This window comes from Geotrypetes seraphini, chromosome 7, assembly GCF_902459505.1.
Source record: "Geotrypetes seraphini chromosome 7, aGeoSer1.1, whole genome shotgun sequence".
Classification (NCBI taxonomy): Eukaryota; Metazoa; Chordata; class Amphibia; order Gymnophiona; family Dermophiidae; genus Geotrypetes; species Geotrypetes seraphini.
The window spans coordinates 13263829-13283046 of record NC_047090.1 but is presented as its reverse complement, the minus strand read 5'-3'; the positions used below and the strand labels follow the sequence as shown (position 1 = coordinate 13283046).

Here is a 19218-nt window from a genome sequence, read left to right as displayed (position 1 = left end):
GTAGGAATTGTGTACTTTCAAAGAATTTTCGGACTTGTCTCAGGTTTCTCATGATTGCGAATGATTTTTGAGTTGTTTTGTTTATTTGCGGTTGCATTGTGCAGCATCTGTCTATGGTCATGCCTAGTAGTTTTATGGTTGTTTGGATGGGATATTTGGTTGCGTTTATGTCTAGTATGGTTGTGGTTTGGATCTTGTCGTTTTCTAGGAGGATGAATTTGGTTTTGTCTTGGTTGAGTTTAAGTTTGTGATTTTCCATCCAGGTTGTGACTGCTTCCAGTGTTTGGTGAAGTTCGTCTGTCATGGTTGGTTTGGAGTGATCGTATGGGATGAGGATGGTGATGTCATCCGCATAGCTATAGGATGTTATGCCTAGATTATCCAGATGAGTTCCTAGAGAGGCCGTGTATAGATTGAAGAGGGTGGGGGATAGTGGAGATCCTTGTGGTACGCCGCAGGGGTTTGACCAGGATTCTGATTTTTCTTTGTTTGATTTTACACTGTAGGTTCTGAGTTTTAGGAATCCTTCGAACCAGGCGTATACTTTATCTGAGATGCCTATTGCATCTAAGATCTGTAGAAGGATGTTGTGGATGATCTCTAGCAGGCCCATTGCAATGCAAAACTTAAAAAGAATCCACAACATATGCTATGCTATTATTCAAACAGTAAGAAGCCTGCACAAATAAATGTTGAAAACCCAAAGCACAATATTTAAAAATTCTGCATCATTATTTGTAATTTCCCCAGGTGAAACCCAGGATCCCAAAGCGGCTGTGGCGTGGGGTCGGCACGGATCCGTGGGATCCAGTTTTTACCCGCAACCATTCCAGGGCTGCCTCTGACGTAACGGCATCCCTACGCTGATTGGTCGGGCGGGAGCCGAGTTCCATCCTCGCGCCGGCTCGCGAGGCGCTGGGTTCTGCCAGAGCTCGCGCGGGCGATGGCGGCGCAGAAGGGGCGCATCGCGGCGGCGCTGGCGGTCAACCTGCTCTCGTCCCTCTGCATCGTCTTCCTGAACAAATGGCTCTACGTGCGCTACGCCTTCCCCAACTTGACGCTGACGCTCGTGCACTTCGCGGTCACCTGGCTGGGGCTGTGCGCGTGCCTGCTCCTCGGCGCCTTCGCCCCCAAGAGCCTGCGGCTCGCGCAGATGCTGCCGCTCGCGCTCAGCTTCTGCGGCTTCGTCGTCTTCACCAACCTGTCGCTGCAGAGCAACACCGTGGGCACCTACCAGCTGGCCAAGAGCATGACCACGCCGGTCATCCTGGTCATCCAGAGCCTCTTCTACGGCAAGAGCTTCTCGCTGCGGATCAAGTGCACGCTGGTCAGCGCTGGGGTGGGATGGGGGCGGGATTTGCAAACTTTTGCTCCCCCAGGACGGGTTCCAAGAGACCATGCCAAGTTTGGATGATCCTCAGCAACGTCAATGGGCCTCATTGCTCTAAGCTTATAATAATAATAATAATAATTTTATTTCTTATATACCGCTATACCATAAGTTCGAAGCGGTTTACAAAGAAGGTCGTGCAGTGTTTACAGCAGGAGACATATGTTTACAACAAGATACATATGTTTGGAACAGGAAATAAGCTAGGAATTGGAACCAGGGATTTGAGATACATAAGCTTTGTGGAAGAGTGTGCATAATAAGTCGGAATTACAATGAAAAATATACAGGGAATTACAATGTGCATGAGATAATGGGGGAGGTTTATAGTGAGAAGAGGATATTACAAAGTGAGCAGGAACAGGAGAAGTTTACAATACAATACAGGTTAGGGAGGTTTACCATAAGATAAAGTAAATTACAGAGTGGACCAGTACAGGATGTTAATAGTATACAGAATATTACCATTTGAACAGGTTACAAGAGTTAAACGCTGAATAACGGGAGGAAATATACAATGTGAGTAAGAGAGGAACCCAGCCATAAGCGTTGGAGGGGGAAGGAAGGGTAGGGTGGGCATTTGGAGGGGATATAGCTGGATGAGGGGGAGAAACTTAGGTGGTGTTGAAGAGACGGGTCTTCAGAGACTTTCTGAAGTCAGTGTATGATGTGGCCTCGAGTATTGGTTTTGCTAGCCATGTGTTCAGTTTGGCTGCTTGGAATGAAAGCATTCTGTCTAGGTACTTCATGTAGTGACATGATTTCAGGGATGGGTAAGTGAAGAGGTTAGTTCTGCGGGAGATCTTTTGTGGGCAGTTGGTGAGGATTTGGGAAGCTAGGTAAGTTGGAAGCATTCCGAAGATCGCTTTGAAACTGATGCAGGCGAACTTGAAAAGTATTCTGGATTCTACTGGCAGCCAGTGAAGAATTTGGAGATATGGGGAGATATGTTCCCATTTTTTTAGCCCGAAGATGAGGCGGACTGCTGTGTTCTGGATTAGTCTTAGCTTGTGGAGTGACTTTTTGTAAGCTCCCAAAAATATGATGTTGCAGTATTCCAGAGTACTCAGGATGGAGGCTTGTACTAGTAGACGAAAGGATGACTCGTCAAAGAATTTTTTGATAGTGCAGAGTTTCCAAAGAGTAGAGATGCATTTTTTGAACAGTAGATCAGTGTGTTTTTCTAGTGTTAGATGTCTGTCAAGGGTAATCCCTAGTATTTTAATAGATTGGGCAATTTCGTAATTATTGCCGTTCATTTGGATCATGTTGTCTTTAATCTGCTCGTTGGGAGAGGCTAGGAAAAATTTGGTTTTTTCTGTGTTCAGTTTGAGTTTGAAGGCCTTCATCCAGAGTTCTATTTGGTTTAGGATATTGGCTAGGTGAATGATGAAATTTGGCGAGATATCGGATAGTGGGAGAACGACGGTGATGTCGTCAGCATAAATTTAGTTCATTTTATACTCTTAGAGAGTTGAATAAATAGAATCGTTTTTTACTCTTTCCTATAATATACTTAGCTTAATTCGTGTGCTCAAAATCGGGGACATGTTTCCCTGATAAGCTTTTTCAAGGTGAAGTCCCTTAAAAATGAAGAGAACTAATCCATTAGCTAGTTATTCTACACACCATCAAAATCCAGAATAGGTAGATAGCCCAATTTCATAGACCACTTTATTCAGGAAAATGGCGGCAGCGTTCTTTAATAATAATAATAATAATCATTTATTCTTGTATACCGCCATTCAGGGAAAGTTCAAAGTGGTTCACAAAAAATAGAGCTAAAACATACAATGCAGATAAAAATACATCAGGTTAATTTATAACATTTTTATTGAAGGAATCAAATAAATATACAATAATAAAATACAAAGAGATATTCATTGCAATTAAATTAATAATAATAATATTTGCATACATATTTTTATCATTCCTCCAAAATATATTTTTTTATACCTAATCCATTCTTTTCTATATCCCCATGATCCCTCCCCTTTCCGCCTCCCCTTCATTCTATTTATTTCATTTATAACATTTTAAAGAATTACTTTAGATTGTTTTTTTAAATATTATTATAGCATTATAATAAATGGATTAAACAGAAATACAGTTCAAGTAATTTAACATATATTAAAATCATTAAAAACATTGTTTAATTGTGCTCAAAAATGTTATAAATTAATTGTGCTCAATCAAAACTCCTATAATTCTAAACAACATCTATGAATAAGTCCTGTTTAAAAATTTATTATTATTATTAAAATTATTATTGAAGGAATGATAAATATTTATTAGAAGTTAATATGGTCAATTTAAATGTAATGACTATTTTACTGTGTTATATTATTATGTATTTATTGCATTTCTTCAATAAAATGTTATAAAAAAAAATAATAATCTTTCCTATTTCCCCCCTACCCTAGAATGAAAGGTGACATGAAATACTAAATATATTAAAAACAAACAAACAAAGAACATTTACTTAAATTTAATATAAAATATTAAGAATCATACTTCTTGCTTTCGAGGATAATTTTTGTATATAAGGGTCCCAAATTTTTTAAAATAAACGTGTTCTAGGAATTTATGAACCTCGCAAACCTCAAATAAAATTAAAGATGGAATTGATTCCTCCAATGCCAATAACTAGGAGGATCTTTTTGTAACCAATATTGCAATATGCCTTTTGAAATAGAATACATGTCATCTTATTAAATCTTTCTGGTCTGCCATTCTATTATTTTTAAGTTCATTATGGAATTGTCAATTGGTTGAATCTCCAAAAGGAGTGTTATTCGGTAAAGCAGCAGCTTGTGGGGATTTTGGACAGGATAGATATATTCTATTTCAAAAGGCATGTATGATTGGTCATAAATGCATATTACAATATTGGTTACAAAAAGTTATTGGCATTGGAGGAATCAATTCCATCTTTAATTTTATTTGAGGTTTGCAAGGTTCATAAATTTCCTAGAACACGTTTATTTTTAAAAATTTGGGATCCTTATATACAAAATTATCCTCGAAAGCAAGAAATATGATTCTTAATACTTTATATGAAATTTAAGTAAATGTTCTTTGTGTTATTTTTTTAAATATATTTGGTATTTCATGTCATTCTAGGGTAGGGGGGAAATAGGAAAGATGATTTTAATATATGTTAAATTACTTGAATTTCTGTTTAATTCATTTATTATAATGTTATAATAATATTAAAAAAAAAATTTAAAGTAATTTTTTAAAATGTTATAAATGAAATAAATAGAATGAAGGGGGAGAAGGGAAGGGATCATAGGGGATATAGAAAAAAATGGATTAGGTATATAGAAATATATTTTGGAGGAATGATAAAAATATATATGCAAATATTATTATTAATTTAATTGCAATGAATATCTCTTTATATCTTATTATTGTATATTTATTTGATTCCTTCAATAAAAATGTTATAAATTAATAAGATGACATTTCCAAAATGCATGAGATAAAGTATTACAATCTTTCTCACATTTGATACAAATAGAATTAACTAATCCTGCATGAAAAATATGCCCTATGCAAAACTCTATATGTACATTCTCTCCAAACATATCCTGTAATAATTTTTGGCAAACGATGAATAGCTTGACTGAAATCTTGAAGTGATAATTGAATTCACAATTCATCACGCCATTTTTGTATAATATTCTCATATGTTCTATTTGGAATCAAGCACCACCACAATTTATGTAGCAAAGATACATCAGGTTAAAATAAGAAAAAACTTTTAAAAGTTAAAACGGGATGCATTAAGATACCAACCTATCAAATAGTTGTGTCTTTAACAATTTTCTAAAATCAAAATAGGAAGAAGCCTCTAACATAATTTTTCCAAGCCATACATTCAGTTTAGCAGCCTGAAATGAGAGATATGGAAACATACATTCCGCCTGTGTTCTTGTTAGAGAGATTCAAAGAAAAGTGAGGAACAAGATACCCAGGTGACATACCAAAAACTGATTTATAACAAATACAAGAGAATTTAAACCAAATTCTAGACTGTATCGGTAACCGATGAAGTTTCTGATAAAAAGGAGTGATATGCTCCTATTTTTTTTCTTATTTAGAACTGTTTAAATCTTCCCCGACTGCAGGAAGAACGGGGAGAAACTGCTGAGGATCATTCAGACTTTACAAGGGTGTTATCTTAGAGGGGTCTGTGAAGTTTGCGTTCCTGTGGGGACACACTGAAGTTATACCGGCAGTGACATTTAATTAGATAGCTCATTTTCCTCTTGCACTGGGAAGGAGAATCTCAGCATAGTGCATAGGACAGTGTGTGACATCCTTTTTTGAAGTTATCTTAGACTTACCTGGCATTGTGCTTGTTGCAGTTTTGGGGGTCGCGCTGCATCTAAGTACGTAGAGCCAAAGTTTTAGCCGTTCGGCTCTGACAACTGACACGTCAGCGCTACCTACCCAGATGTGACCAGAACTGGAAAGTAAACTGCAACAAGGACCCCCTTTTTTTTTTTTTTAATTGACGAGTTTTCTTTGCTTTGAGTTAGTTCAGCCACACCACCGCAAAATGCCTTGTAAGAGCCCCCCTCCCAAAATGCAGCAAAGTAACAGGAGGAGGAGGGGTAGGGATGTGGCTAGTGAGGGTGTAGTGGTTTCTCACATCACCTACTTTGTGATCCACCACCTGCCATTCTTCGGTGGTTCTGATTCTTTTATTTAGATTCTGGATCTGACAGAAAATCTCTCCCCTGTCCCAGGAAAACTCATATTAGGGGTCTGCAAATAGTGTAGTTGCGGGCAGGGGCCCAGGTGTACCAGAATGTGAAGGACACCTAGTCTGCTATTGGGTTTTTCGAGCCCCCTCCTAAATTTCTGCCTTGAGTCCCAGCATGTTGAACAACGGCCCTGCCTCTAATACCTTTCTTCTGCTGCATGGTGTGTGTTATTTCTCTTGAAACATTCTTTTTCTTTGAGCCCTTGACCTGTTTTACCAACGTAAGAACTTTTTGTCTCATATTCCTGCTTCTTAGCAGTGCACGTCGCTAAAGCAGTATTTTATCATTTCTAACACTTTTCTTTTCTTTTTCTTTACAGATTCCTATCACTTTAGGAGTCGTCTTAAATTCTTACTACGATGTTAAGTTTAATGTCCTTGGAACAGTGTTTGCTGCTCTTGGTGTTGTCGTTACAGCTTTATATCAAGTGGTTGGTATTGTGTTTGATAACGAGATGCAGTAGCTTATTTTTATGTAGTTACTAATTAGTTTTGTATAGTGCCATTAGTGATGTCTCTGTCCAGATGAGAATATAGTGTAGTGTGCATTGTTACATTTCCAGTTGTAGTAGTAATACCTTCACGGTATCGTGTAAGATACTATTTAACTTTGTGTCTTTATGTATTAAAAAAAATCCCGACACCTTGAATCTGCTAGCTTTTGAACATTTCTCATGATCTTTTGTGGAACGGTGGGGGTAAGGGACTGTCGCTGAAACATCGTGAGGCACTTTCTACACTTTAGAAAGTGAGAGACAAGGGTCTACAGCAGACATGGGCAACTCCGGTCCTTGAGGGCCGGAACCAAGTCGGGTTTTCAGGATTTCCTCAATGAATACACATGAGATCAATTTGCATGCGCTGCTTTCAATGCATATTCATTGGGGAATCCTGAAAACCCGACTGGATTGCGGCCCTTGAGGAGGGACTTTGACACCCCTGGTCTAGTAAGGATGGGGTCCACCCCAGGCGCCATATTGATGGGTGCACTGGCATCCCGCCCCCATCCCGCTCCTTCTCCATTACCGCACGTGCCCTTCCCTTCCCCCATATCTCTTTAATGTTCCCGGCACGAGCAGCAACCCTAACCTGCCGCTTGTGCCAGCATTGGCTCTTCCTCTGATGTCACTTCCTGGATCTGTGCCGAGGAAGAGCTGACGCTGGGGGAGTAAGCGCTTGCCCAGGATCTTAACCACCAGACTGCTTCTCCACTAAATATTCTGGTTGCATCAGTGGAGTGATGATACTAGTTTGCATCTAGCTGCCCAGAATGAATCGGGTAACGAAAGATGGCATTTCTTCCAGTATCCGCATGTTAAGTTTTGGACCTGGTAAGATGGCTGAACAGCAAAGCCTGTACTAAAGACCTGTCTCATGCCGACATTGGGACACTTTGTGTAGTCAATGCTATAAGATTTGGATTTTCATTTCTCTAGGATAATGCCAGCAGTCTGAAAAGGTAATTGGCAAATTCAGACAGTGTCATAGTTCTGCTCTGTAACTGTATACATGATAGTGGAGATGCTGAATCTGACAGCATTGCTGAAAAAGGACACTGGGGGGGGGGGGTGCTGGACAGTCACAGCATCGCAGCACTGCTCTGTTCTACATCTGGTTGTAAATGCAGCTGGTGATGCTGCATCTTTGCAGGCTTCAAGAGCACCTTGAAAGCCGGAGACCTGTTTAAATTCCTCTTTTCGTGATTTGTCTGCTTGCCCATTTTTTACCATGCTGTCTCTATGTATTGGCATGTTTTTGAGTTAATATTGCCCCGGCATTTCTTCAGGCTACTACCGCCTTCAGATAAGTGGCATTTTTTTGAAATTAAAGGCTGTTTTTCTAAAAATAATCTTAAAGTCACTTTTCTCAGTGTCATGGATTAGTGCGCTGAAATTGAAGAAAAGATAAAAAGACAGAATACATATAGGAGATATTTTTAGCCTTAAGAGGGGTTGTTGGTTTAAAAAAAAGCCATGAAAAATAAAATAATAAAAATTTAAAAAAATCTTTAAAAAATGTTTTATAAAAAAGTTTGTTGTTGAGTTTCAATAAATAAGTTTAACAGGTTTTTGGCCAATGATTGGAGCAAGGAGCTGAGAAGCTACGCTGATTCATTCAGTCTATGACTGTGCGTAGGCTCCATCTCTTAGGCCTCTTCCTGGATTAGTTTGCAGTCTTTGCACTTTTCCTATTGAGTGGAGTTAATCACTTAAATTTGGTATTGTCTTTATGTATTGCCCAGGAAATGGTTGCTTTCTCTTACGTTTAATGTGTCTTTTCAGTGGATTGGAGCCAAACAGCAGGACCTGCAGGTGAACTCCATGCAACTACTGTATTACCAGGCTCCCATGTCTTCTCTTATGCTACTCTGTATTGTGCCTGTCTTTGAGCCAGTGTTTGGAGAAGGTGGACTGTTTGGGCCTTGGTCCCTTTCTGTTATTGTAAGTTATCTGTTTTTTTACAGTGAGTTTCTCTAACATACCAATGAGGAATTTTAACATTCCTTTTTATAAATGACTATTTCAGAATCTCATTGCATGTTCATAGTCTTTATAGCTTATTTACTGCAGATATGTGCTATAATGAATACTTCCTAGAAAGAGTTGTTTGGCCTTTAAGACTTCGGCTGCGAGCCCTGTAAGATAAATCTTTCTTTATTATTGATCAAGCGAATCAAGGTCAAAACTGCACGAAAGCAAAAGGTTTTCTAGACTGCATGATGATTTTGCTCTCCTGGACTTTGTGTTTATAAGGAGCCAAAAGCTTCTGATGGTCCTTTTCACTGCTGTTAGCTGGGAAACGTTGACCTCTGCTCCCATGATGTTTTTGCTTCCCTGCAGATCATGTTGCTTGGGTCTGGTGTAGTAGCCTTTCTTGTAAACTTGTCCATTTACTGGGTCATTGGCAATACCTCCCCGGTCACGTATCCTTTCAGTGCTGTTTAGTCCTGTCACGGGGAACCCCCGGTCTGTGTCAAACCATTTCCATAGCAGGTAGAGAATGTGAAATGGAGGAACAGGGCTGCCACCGTCACATTTTTCAGGTAGGGGACAGTCATAAGCACCTCCACTGGGGATGTAACTTGCATTCGCACAAAGGGGATCTTGGTTCAGGTATGAACACTTTCTTTAGAAGCATTAGATTCATCAGACTAGTAATACAATTCGCCCAGTGTTGATGGTCAACTGTTATTACCTCAAACTGTTTGCATAATTTGATAACTTTTTGTAGCATATATGATTGTTTATAAGCTGTGTTTCTCATCTCGGTCCTAAACTAAACTAAACCTTAGGTTTGTATACCGCATCTTCTCCACGATCGTGGAGCTCAGCACGGTTTACAGGATTAAGATAGAATGGAACTCCAAAGGATGGTTGTGGATTAAGAGTAAGGAGGAATAGAGGATTTTAGGGTATCAGAGAGGGGGGAGGTGTTATATTTTTGAGAAAAGCCAAGTTTTCAGATGTTTTCGGAAGAGTTGGAGGGAACTCTAATTTCGGAGAGGGAATGTAAGGTTGTTCTAAAGGGGAGGGATGTCCCTAGTTTTCCAGCATGGGATATACCTTTTATAGATGGGAAGGAAAGTTTTAATTTTTGGGAGGATCTGGTGGAATTGGGATTAGAGGAATTCCAAGATAGTGGAATAACGGGAGGAAGAATGCCGTGAAGGATCTTGAAGGTTAGGCAGGCACATATGAAGTGGACCCTGGAGATTATTGGAAGCCAGTGAAGCTTGGACAGAAGTGGTGAGACGTGAACAAATTTACTTTTTGCGAAAATAAGCTTAGCCGCAGCATTCTGAATCTGCTGGAGTCTGAGGAGGCTTTTCTTAGTTAGGCTTAAGTAGATAGAGTTGCAATAGTCTAATCTGGAGAGTATGATGGATTGTACAAGGATGGCGAAGTGTTTTTTTTTTTTGGAAACAGGATCTCACTTTCCTCAGCATATGAAGGCTAAAGAAGCATTTTTTTACCAGGGAGTGGAGGTGGTCATTGAAGGATAGTGAGGAGTCCACGATGATGCCCAGAACTTTGTTTGAGAACTCAAGCTGTAGTGTGGGGCCGGAGGACAGTGGGATGGAGGTGGGTAAATGGTCTAATATTGGACCGAGCCAAAGTAGTTTTGTTTTGGACTCGTTTAGTTTCATTTGTACAGTGAGGGCCCAGTTTTGGAGGTTCGATATACATGAGGATATGTTCTCGGAGAGGTTAATGAGGTTTGAGTCAGGTTTTCAGGATATCCACAATGAATACGCATGAAAGAAATTTGCATACACTGCCTTCATTATATGCAAATTTCTTTCATGCATATTCATTGTGGATAGCCTAAAAACCTGACTGGCAAGGGGGTATTCCAGGACCGAGTTGAGAAACACTTGTTTATAGAATGTATAATTGTTTGCCACACAGAATTCTGTAGAGTTAAATGTTTTATAATATGCTGCTTGTAACGTGCCTAGAACTTTAATTAATGAGGATTCGTTAGGCTATAAGATTGCACGTTGATTTCAAGTTATGAAGGTGGATTTAATTTAATTTCTTGGGAACTGGGCTTTTAAAATTCTTCCAGGACTTGCCAACTATAGGCGCAACTTATTTGCCCTTGAACTACTGCCCCTCCATTCCCAGCATATCCTCCCTGATAATTTGATTGTGGACTGGTGAGTGCGGCCCTTTCGTCCTCCTCGTCCACTCTATACTCCCACCCAGGAGCAGCCTCTGTCGCCCTCTTCTTTTTCCCTGCTTTCTGCAGACATCTCGTGCTTTCGCCTCTCCTCTCTTTGTTTCTCACTCTTCCCTTTCCTTCCAGGGTTGACCATACTTTTGCTGTCTCTTTCCATGTAGCATGCCAAACTTATATTTGTCCCAGGCAAGCAGTATTTTTGAAACCCTGCTAAAGAGAGAGGTGTGTTCTAGTTTTGACTATCCCTCTGCTATAATCTATAACAGCTTGGTGCTATATCAAGTTTTAATATACTTAACCCCATCTTCTTTTCGCTCTGAGAAGGGTCAGCAGAGTAGATGTAAGAGGATGATCGGAGACGTATTATTTGTTATTGCATGGTGCTTATTTACTCAGATCTCATTTCAAGATTCTTTTGAACATCTTTTGTGAAGGAAAAAAAAGATCTCTTTGCCCCGCTCCCTCTCCCTCCCCCTCCCTGCCAGTAACCTTTGTGTTTAGAATCCTTACTATGGGTAGTGGTTCAAGGATATGGTGTATGCGTTTCCTAAAAAATAGCTCCCTTAATTCACCAGTAGAGCAATACAGCCTGGCAGCACGTATGGCATGGACAGCCTCGTTTCTATGATTGCTGCATTATTAGCTAGAACAGTGTGTTGCAAACTGTGCTGTGGCGAGATTATGGGTGCGAGGAGGAGATGCCCATGCTGGCTGACTGCCTACAGGATGTGCCTCTCCTCCCCCCCCCAACTGGTGTAGTAATAGCAAGCTCAGGGCCCCTTCTAGAGGGCCGCCACATATGTACAGAAGTCGATGTGATGTCATCACACATACGTGTGATGTCTTCGCGTTGACGTCCGTGCCCTCCAGATGTTGCCCCGAGTTTAGTGGGTCGCGGCTCCAAAACGTTTGCGAGACACTGAGTTAGAAAGTACCTTGGGGAAGGGAAATAGCATTCTAGTAGCTGGAGATACGGGCAGACTGGATTGGCCAGCGTTTTCTCTTTTCTGCCTTTGTCCTTTATAATGATGGTGTGATGTTGTATTCTAATGTTGCATGGTTTCCAAAATTGGCTTCTTGTAAACGGGAATCCATTAGACTGTAGGGAAGATCCACTTCTGCGCACACACAAGAGTCGGTCCAAAAAGAGCGGAGCAGTCCAGGTCTTCAGACCAAAGGGAATTTAATAACAATCATGCATATAAAACAAGTGCACTGTCATATTTTTTTTATCAACTTGAGTTCGCCGTGGTTTGTCATCTTTTTTTTTTTTTTTTTGTCGATGGCATAGCATTTAAAAATATTTTTGGCAAAGATTTTCTATAGCAGTGGAGTTTTGTTTACTTTCTAAAAAACTTTTATACATATCTCGGTTGCTTTTATCTGTCATACATTCATCTGATTAGTTACATGATCTATTTTTATATATTTGCACTGGGCACAATTACCAAATATAAATTGAGAAATTTTTCCTTCATTGGTTTCTTATGTTGTTTTAGTGTTTTATTGCTATGTATGAGTTGATTCTGCTTATTTGGTACGTCTTTAGCTTTCTTTTTAATGTTGGCATCTTACAACATTTATGTATTTTGATTTTTAGTGATTGACATATTTATAACATTTTATTATAAACTCTAGGACACTCCAGGCAGGCTTTTTAGTCGAAACACAGCCCGGGTTGAGTCACAACGTTGTTTTATATGCATGATTGTTATTAAAATTCCTTTTGCTTTGAAGACCTGGACCGTTCTGCTTTTTTGGATTGATTTCTTGTGAACGGAACCAGAGTTGTTGTCGATGAGAAATCCGGAGGGAGGGAGGGCACGTTTGTATATGTTGTAGTTTTTTGTCAGTGTTCAGATTTTGTTGTTCTACCATGTGTGTGTCATCCTTGACAAAAAATGCTAAGATATAACATGTTTGGGCATTTTAAGTTCTGTATCACGTTGCTTGGAGGATACGTTTTATTCAAGGACCCACTTTCCATTAACCAGGGACTTGGCATTCTCTGCACACTGCTGGGTATTTTAGCCTATACACACTTCAAGCTGAGTGAACAGGAAACCAGTAGGAGTGAACTGGCCAAGGAAGAAGAGGAGGGAGTGCTGATTGGTCCGATAGCTCTTCCTGCAGTTTAAAGTACAGGCTGTTAGGGGTTTTACATCATTGTCTCCTGGGCTGATATAATAATAATAATAATAATTTATTTCTTATATACCGCTATACCGCGAAGTTCGAAGCGGTTTACAATAAAGATACATTTGACAGTACATGGGATAGAAACGGTTTACAATAAAGATACATTTAGTCAGTACATGGGATGCAAGTGGGTTACTTTAGTCAGTACATGGGATGCAAGTGGGTTACATTAAAGATTCATTTTGTCAGTACATGGGATACAAGTTACAGTAAAGGTATATTTTGTCAGTACATGGGATGCAAGTGGGTTACAATACAAGTGGTTTACTATCAAGGTGCATTTTGTCAGTGTATGGGATACAGGTGGGTTACCATAAAGATACATTTAGTCAGTACATGGGTTACAATAAAGATACGTTTTGTTAGTACATGGGGTACAGGTGGGTTACAATAAAGATACATTATGTCAGTACATGAGATTCAAGGTGGAAAGTATAATTAGTTTTGGGCCTTGGAATTAGGGGGGCGAGGTGGAAAGGTCATGGTGAGGAAGAGTTGGGTATGGGAATTTAGAATTTGTTAAACAGTCGAGTTTTCAGGGATTTTCTAAAGTCTGTGTATGTAGTGGCCTCTGCTTGGATCTTTATTTCCTAATTTTGTGGACTAAATAATGTATATTTCTTCTATTTTTCCTTACATTACTGTTGTGAGTAGTTTATTCATTTTCTTGGTTTTTATTGCAAATCTGTATTCAATTTTGAAAAACAGAATAAATTTTAAAAAAATTTGGAACATAAAAGCAAACATATGAAGGATGTAAAGGACTTTGACTTGACCACTGGGGATCATTAACATAATAGATGATGGCAGATAAAGACCCGAATGGTCCATCTAGTCTACCCAACCTGATTCAATCTAAAAATTTTGTTTTATTTTTTTTCTTTTCTTCTTCACTATTTCTGGGCAAGAATCCAAAGCTCTACCCGGTACTGTGCTTGGGCTCCAAAGCTCACTCCAGTCCATCTACACCCTCTCAGCCATTGAAGCCCTCCCCAGCCCATTTTCCACCAAACAGCCATATACAGACACATACAGTACAAGTCTGCCTAGTACTGGCCTTAGTTCTTCAATATTTACTATTCTTTTCTGATTCTAGATCCTCTATGTTCATCCCACACTTTTTTGAACTCTGTCACTGTTTTCCTCTCCGTCACCTCTCTCGGGAGCACATTCCAGGCATCCACTACCCTCTCCATAAAGAAGAATTTCCTTACATTGCTCTTGAGTCAACCTCAAATTATGTCCTCTGGTTTTACCGTTTTCCTTTCTCTGGAAAAGATTTTGTTCTACATTAATACCTGTCAAGTATTTGAACATCTGAATCGTATCTCCCCTGTTCCTCCTTTCCTCTAAGGCAGTGGTCTCAAATTCAAACCCTTTGCAGGGCTACATTTTGGATTGGTAGGTACTTGGAGGCCTCAGAAAAAAATGACAATTTTGCATGAGGTAAAACTCTTTATAGTTTTATAAATCTTTCCTTTTGGCTAAGTCTTAATAATAATATTGTCATTTATAGCTAGCAGCAGCCACCGCCTTGTCACACTGTTTTTTTGCCTTTAGATCTTCAGACACTATCACCCCAGGGTCCCTCTCTCCATCCGTGCATATCAGCCTCTCGCCTCCCAGCATATATGGCTCCTTCTGATTGTTAATCTCCAAATGCATTACTCTGCATTTCTTTGCATTGAATTTTAGTTGCCAGACATTAGACCATTCCTCTAACTATTTTAGATCCTTTTTCATGTTTTCCACTATTTCCTCAGTGTCTACTCTGTTATAAATCTTTGTATCATCAGCAAAAAGGCAAACCTTTCCTTCTAACCCTTCAGCAATGTCACTCATAAACATATTGAACAGGATCTGCTCCATCACCGAACTCTGAGGGACTCCACTACTCACCTTTCCTTCCACTGAGCAACTTCCATTAACCACCACCCTCTGGCGTCTGTCCGTCAACCAGTTTCTAATCCACTTCTCCACTTTGGTTCCTAACTTCAGCCCTTCAAGTTTGTTTAACAGCCTCCTATGAGGAACCGTGTCAAAGGCTTTGCTGAAATCTAAATAAATTACATCTAGCATATGTCCTCAATCCAGCTCTCTGGTCACCCAATCAAAAAAATTCAATCTTTAGTAAAGCCATGTTGTCTCGGATCCTGTAACCCATTAGATTCTAGGAAGTTCACTATCCTTTCTTTTAGCAACACTTCCATTATTTTTTCAACAACCAAAGTGAGGCTTATCAGCCTGTAGTTTCCCGCTTCATCCCTGTGACCACTCTTGTGAATAAGAACCACATCTGCTCTCCTCCAATCCCCAGGAGCCACTCCTGTCTCCAGAGATTTGTTGAACAAGTCTTTAATATGACCCGCCAGAACCTCTCTGAGCTCCCTCAGTATCCTGGGATGGATCCCGTGTGGTCCCATCGTTTTGCCCACCTTCAGTTTTTCAAGTTGTTCATAAAAGTGAATCTACTCCATTTTCCCATGTAACTTTGCCAGACAATCTTGGTCCTTCTCCAGGATTTTCGTCCGTGAAAATAGAGCAGATTTGTTTAGCACGTTTGCTTTTTCCTCATCACTCTCCACATATTGGTTCCCAGCATCTTTTAGTTTAGCAATTCCATTTTTCATCTTCCTCCTTTCGCTGATACTATATATCTGAAAAAAAAATTTTGTCTCCCTTTTTTACATTTTTAGCCATTTGCGCTTTCACCAGACGTATCTCCCTCTTGGCTTCTTTGTTTCACCCAGTTGTCCTTTCTATAGTCTTCTTCTTGGATTTTTTATATTTCAGGAACGCAAACTCTTTTGCCTTTATTTTCTCTGCCACTAGTTTGGAGAACCATATTGGCTTCCTTTTTCTCTTGTTTTTATTTATTTTCTTCACATAAGGTTCTGTAGCCATTTTTATCGCTCCTTTCAGCTTGGACCACTGTTTTTCCACTTCTCTTATGTCCTCCCATCCTAACAGCTCTTTCTTCGGGTACTTTCCCATTCATTCTCACAAACTTTATTCTACTCTCTCCCCTTTTCTGGAAGGCACTTTTTGTAGGAAATAGACAGGAGGGGTTAAAGCTGGTTTGTTTTTTTAGAACTGGCAGTAGAGTGACTTTAAGCTTTGTTTAGGATTTTTTTTTCTGTGTGTAATGAACAAAGCGCAGGCCCTTATGCTGCATGGCATTGTGCAGCTGTGAATATGTACAAAGCTACCAGGTTTTGCTGAATATTGAAACACTAGTCAGCTGCAACAGCTGGAGGCCATGCGCTGATGCAGTGGATCCACAGCTGCTGACGCATGGACACTCTGCCTTTAGTTGTGAATGAGCCCTGTCCTGTTGGAGATGCTGCTGTCGCCACCAAGGGTCTGAGAGTCACCAAGTGTTGCTGCAGTGTGATGCACGGACTCTAGCACCTGCAGCTGGTGTAGTACTGTGAACTTGCTAAATTCTGCAGTGACATGCTGGACGTTCTGCAGCTGGGTGTTAACTGTGCTAACCTGACTGAAATCTAGTGCCTGTCTATGCAAGTGCACTGCTGCCGCTGGCTGGTAGGGTGCCAGGACTGAGTAAATCTTAAATCTGCTGCCGCCGGCTGGAAGTGCACTGTTAGATGTTAATACTTGTTGCTGTCAGTATATTTTTTCTACCTGGTGTTTGAGAATTTTTGCATATGTACAGCATTTAAAGTATTGGCAAGTGTTTTTCTTACAAATATTTGAGAGTACAGCTCTATGAGTTTGTGCTATGCACAGGTTATCATGCTGGGGGTACAAATGCTGAGCGAACTGGACACTTGTGTATGATGGCATCACCGAGGTAAACAGGAGCTTAAAAGGCCTATTTAATGTATTATCCATGAGAGGACTTGCAAAGAACCACCAAAATGCTTTATATAAAAGAAACAGAGATAAGGTTTTTGTTCAGAGAGAATGAACTATAGATGAGCTGTGGGATTTCCTCTTTTCAGGCACTTCACATTTTGGTGGTTTGTCATGTTCGATGAATAAATTAATCTCCAGCATTCTGGCCTCCTTGGTTTTTTATTTCCTGAATGGTGAAGGTTTTAGAGGTGTTTAAATGTGTTGTTGTGGACAGCAGCAAGACCCAGACAAAGAGTATTTGAAACTGCTTAGGGCTTATCGGGCAACAAGGATTAACCCGCAGTCAGCTCACATGGAAAGAGAAATGTTCAGAACATTGAAACTGTTCTAAATTTATTTTTTCTTATTCAACTAGTTCTAGAGCAGTGTGTCAGACTTTTTTTTAGCTCTGGCCCACTAAACGGAGCAAATGTTTTTCTCGATACTTTATAATTGAAATTATAAAATTGCAAAAGCAACAAAAAATTAAATTTGGGAATTATTTATTTAAAGTTTTTAAGCAATGGTGAAACTAAAGTAGATAGAATAGAATTGCTAAGCAATGCGATGGATGTGCTTGTTTTTGTGTAAATTAACTCAAACTGCAGCTTGATAGTCAACAAGCAAAAACACACATTTCATCATCCACTGTCTGCTGTTCTCTTTTTTTCAATTTAATTTGTCAGAGCTGAAAATCCAAGTTCGTATAGATAAGAAGTAGTGCTGCCTGATTCGAATCGGTTCACCGATTCACTTCGGGTGAATCGGTTCCAAAAAAAAAACAAAAAACGGCTTCTTGATTCGCCTGACCCTCTCCCCTCGCCCCCTAAAGCAGGAGCACACCTGCTTTAGAAGGCGAGGGGGAGGGTCAGTCGGGAAGTGCTGTCGGCTTCCCCCCCCCGGCGTCCACCCCCTTCCACTCCCCCCCGGCCTCCCCGCACTGTTTACCTTCCAGCCGGAACAGCCTGCAAACAAGATCGCGGTGTTAGCGATCTTAGTACCACTTCGGAGCTGGTTCCTCCGTTGCGGTCCCGCCCCTCCTCTGATGTCAGGAGGAGGGGTGGGATCGCGACGGAGGAACCAGCTCCGAAGCGGTACTAAGATCACTAACACCATGATCTTGTTTGCAGGTTGTTCCAGCTGGAAGGTAAACAGTGCGGGGAGGCCGGGAGGGAGCGGAAGGGCGTGGGAGCCAGAAGGCGGGGGGGGGGGGGGAGCAGTCCTTCAGGGTGGGACAGGCAGGCAGGCCTTCAGAGGTGGGATAGGCTTTCAAGGGGGAACAAGCCTTCAAGGAGGGGAGGAAGGCCTTCAAGGGGGGACAAGCCTTCAAGGGGGGGAGGCAGGCCTTCAAAGGGGGACAGGTCTTCAAGGGGGGGGGACAGGCAGACCTTCAGGGGTGGGATAGGCTTTCAAGGGGGGACAAGCCTTCAAGGGGAGGAGGGGCCCTGGTATAGAAGTACATGAAGGGAGGGAAGGGGGGGTTCAAAGAGATGTGCATATGTCAGACTTTGAGGAGGAAGAAATGGGTCTGAAAATAGAGGAGAGGGAGAGAGATGATGGACAATGGGATTCAGGGAGGGAAGGAACAGAAAGGGAGAGAAGTTGGACGCAAGGGATGGTGTGGAGGGGGGGATAGATATACTGGATAGGAGGGTAGTTGGGAAAAGAAAGGGAGAGATGGTGAACCCTGGAGTGGTGGGGAAGGAAGGAGTGATGCTGGATGAAAGGGTAGTTAAGAAAAGGTGGATCTGTGGAGGGAGATGAAAAAAAGGAAAGATGCCAGACCTCCTGGGGAGGGAAGAGAAACGGAAGGGGAGGACAGAGATGGAAGATGGATGGTTAGCAGGGTGAAAGAAGAAAGTAGGAGACCCTGGCAAGCAAGTTATCAGAAGACAACCAGAGCCTGAGACCAACAAAATTTGAATAATGACCAGACAACAAAAGATAGAAAATCTAATTTTATTTTCTGTTTTGTGATTACAATATGTCAGATTTGAAATGTGTATCCTGCCAGAGCTGGTGTTAGACCGCAAATGTGAGCTAGGATTTAACAGAAAGAGAAAAAGTCTTTTTTGTTTGTTTACACCACAGCGCCAGTGTGGTTAGGAGAAGGCAAAGGGGGTGAAGAGGCTGTAAAATAAACCCACCAGGATGTTTGAAAAAAACAAAAACAAAAACCCACCCAATTGGGCAGGAAAATCGAATCATAAAACCAATTCAGTAGGCTGAATCGAATCAAATTTTTTTTTCCTGAATTGGGCAGCACTAATAAAATCCAAATCGTAACAAAGCTTTGATTGCATTGTTGCTCAAG

At 40.7% G+C, this 19218-nt stretch overlaps 1 protein-coding gene across 1 annotated transcript; it reads left to right on the top strand.

Annotated features, from left to right (window-relative positions):
* The first annotated feature begins 930 nt into the window (after positions 1–930).
* On the top strand, positions 931–13137 carry LOC117363793 (solute carrier family 35 member E3-like). The gene is made up of 5 exons (XM_033952135.1): positions 931–1327; positions 6485–6595; positions 8447–8605; positions 9005–9087; positions 12757–13137. The coding sequence occupies exons 1-5, from the start codon at positions 944–946 to the stop codon at positions 12983–12985; spliced, it is 966 nt and encodes a 321-aa protein (XP_033808026.1). The 5' UTR covers positions 931–943; the 3' UTR covers positions 12986–13137.
* Positions 13138–19218: the final 6081 nt, after the last annotated feature.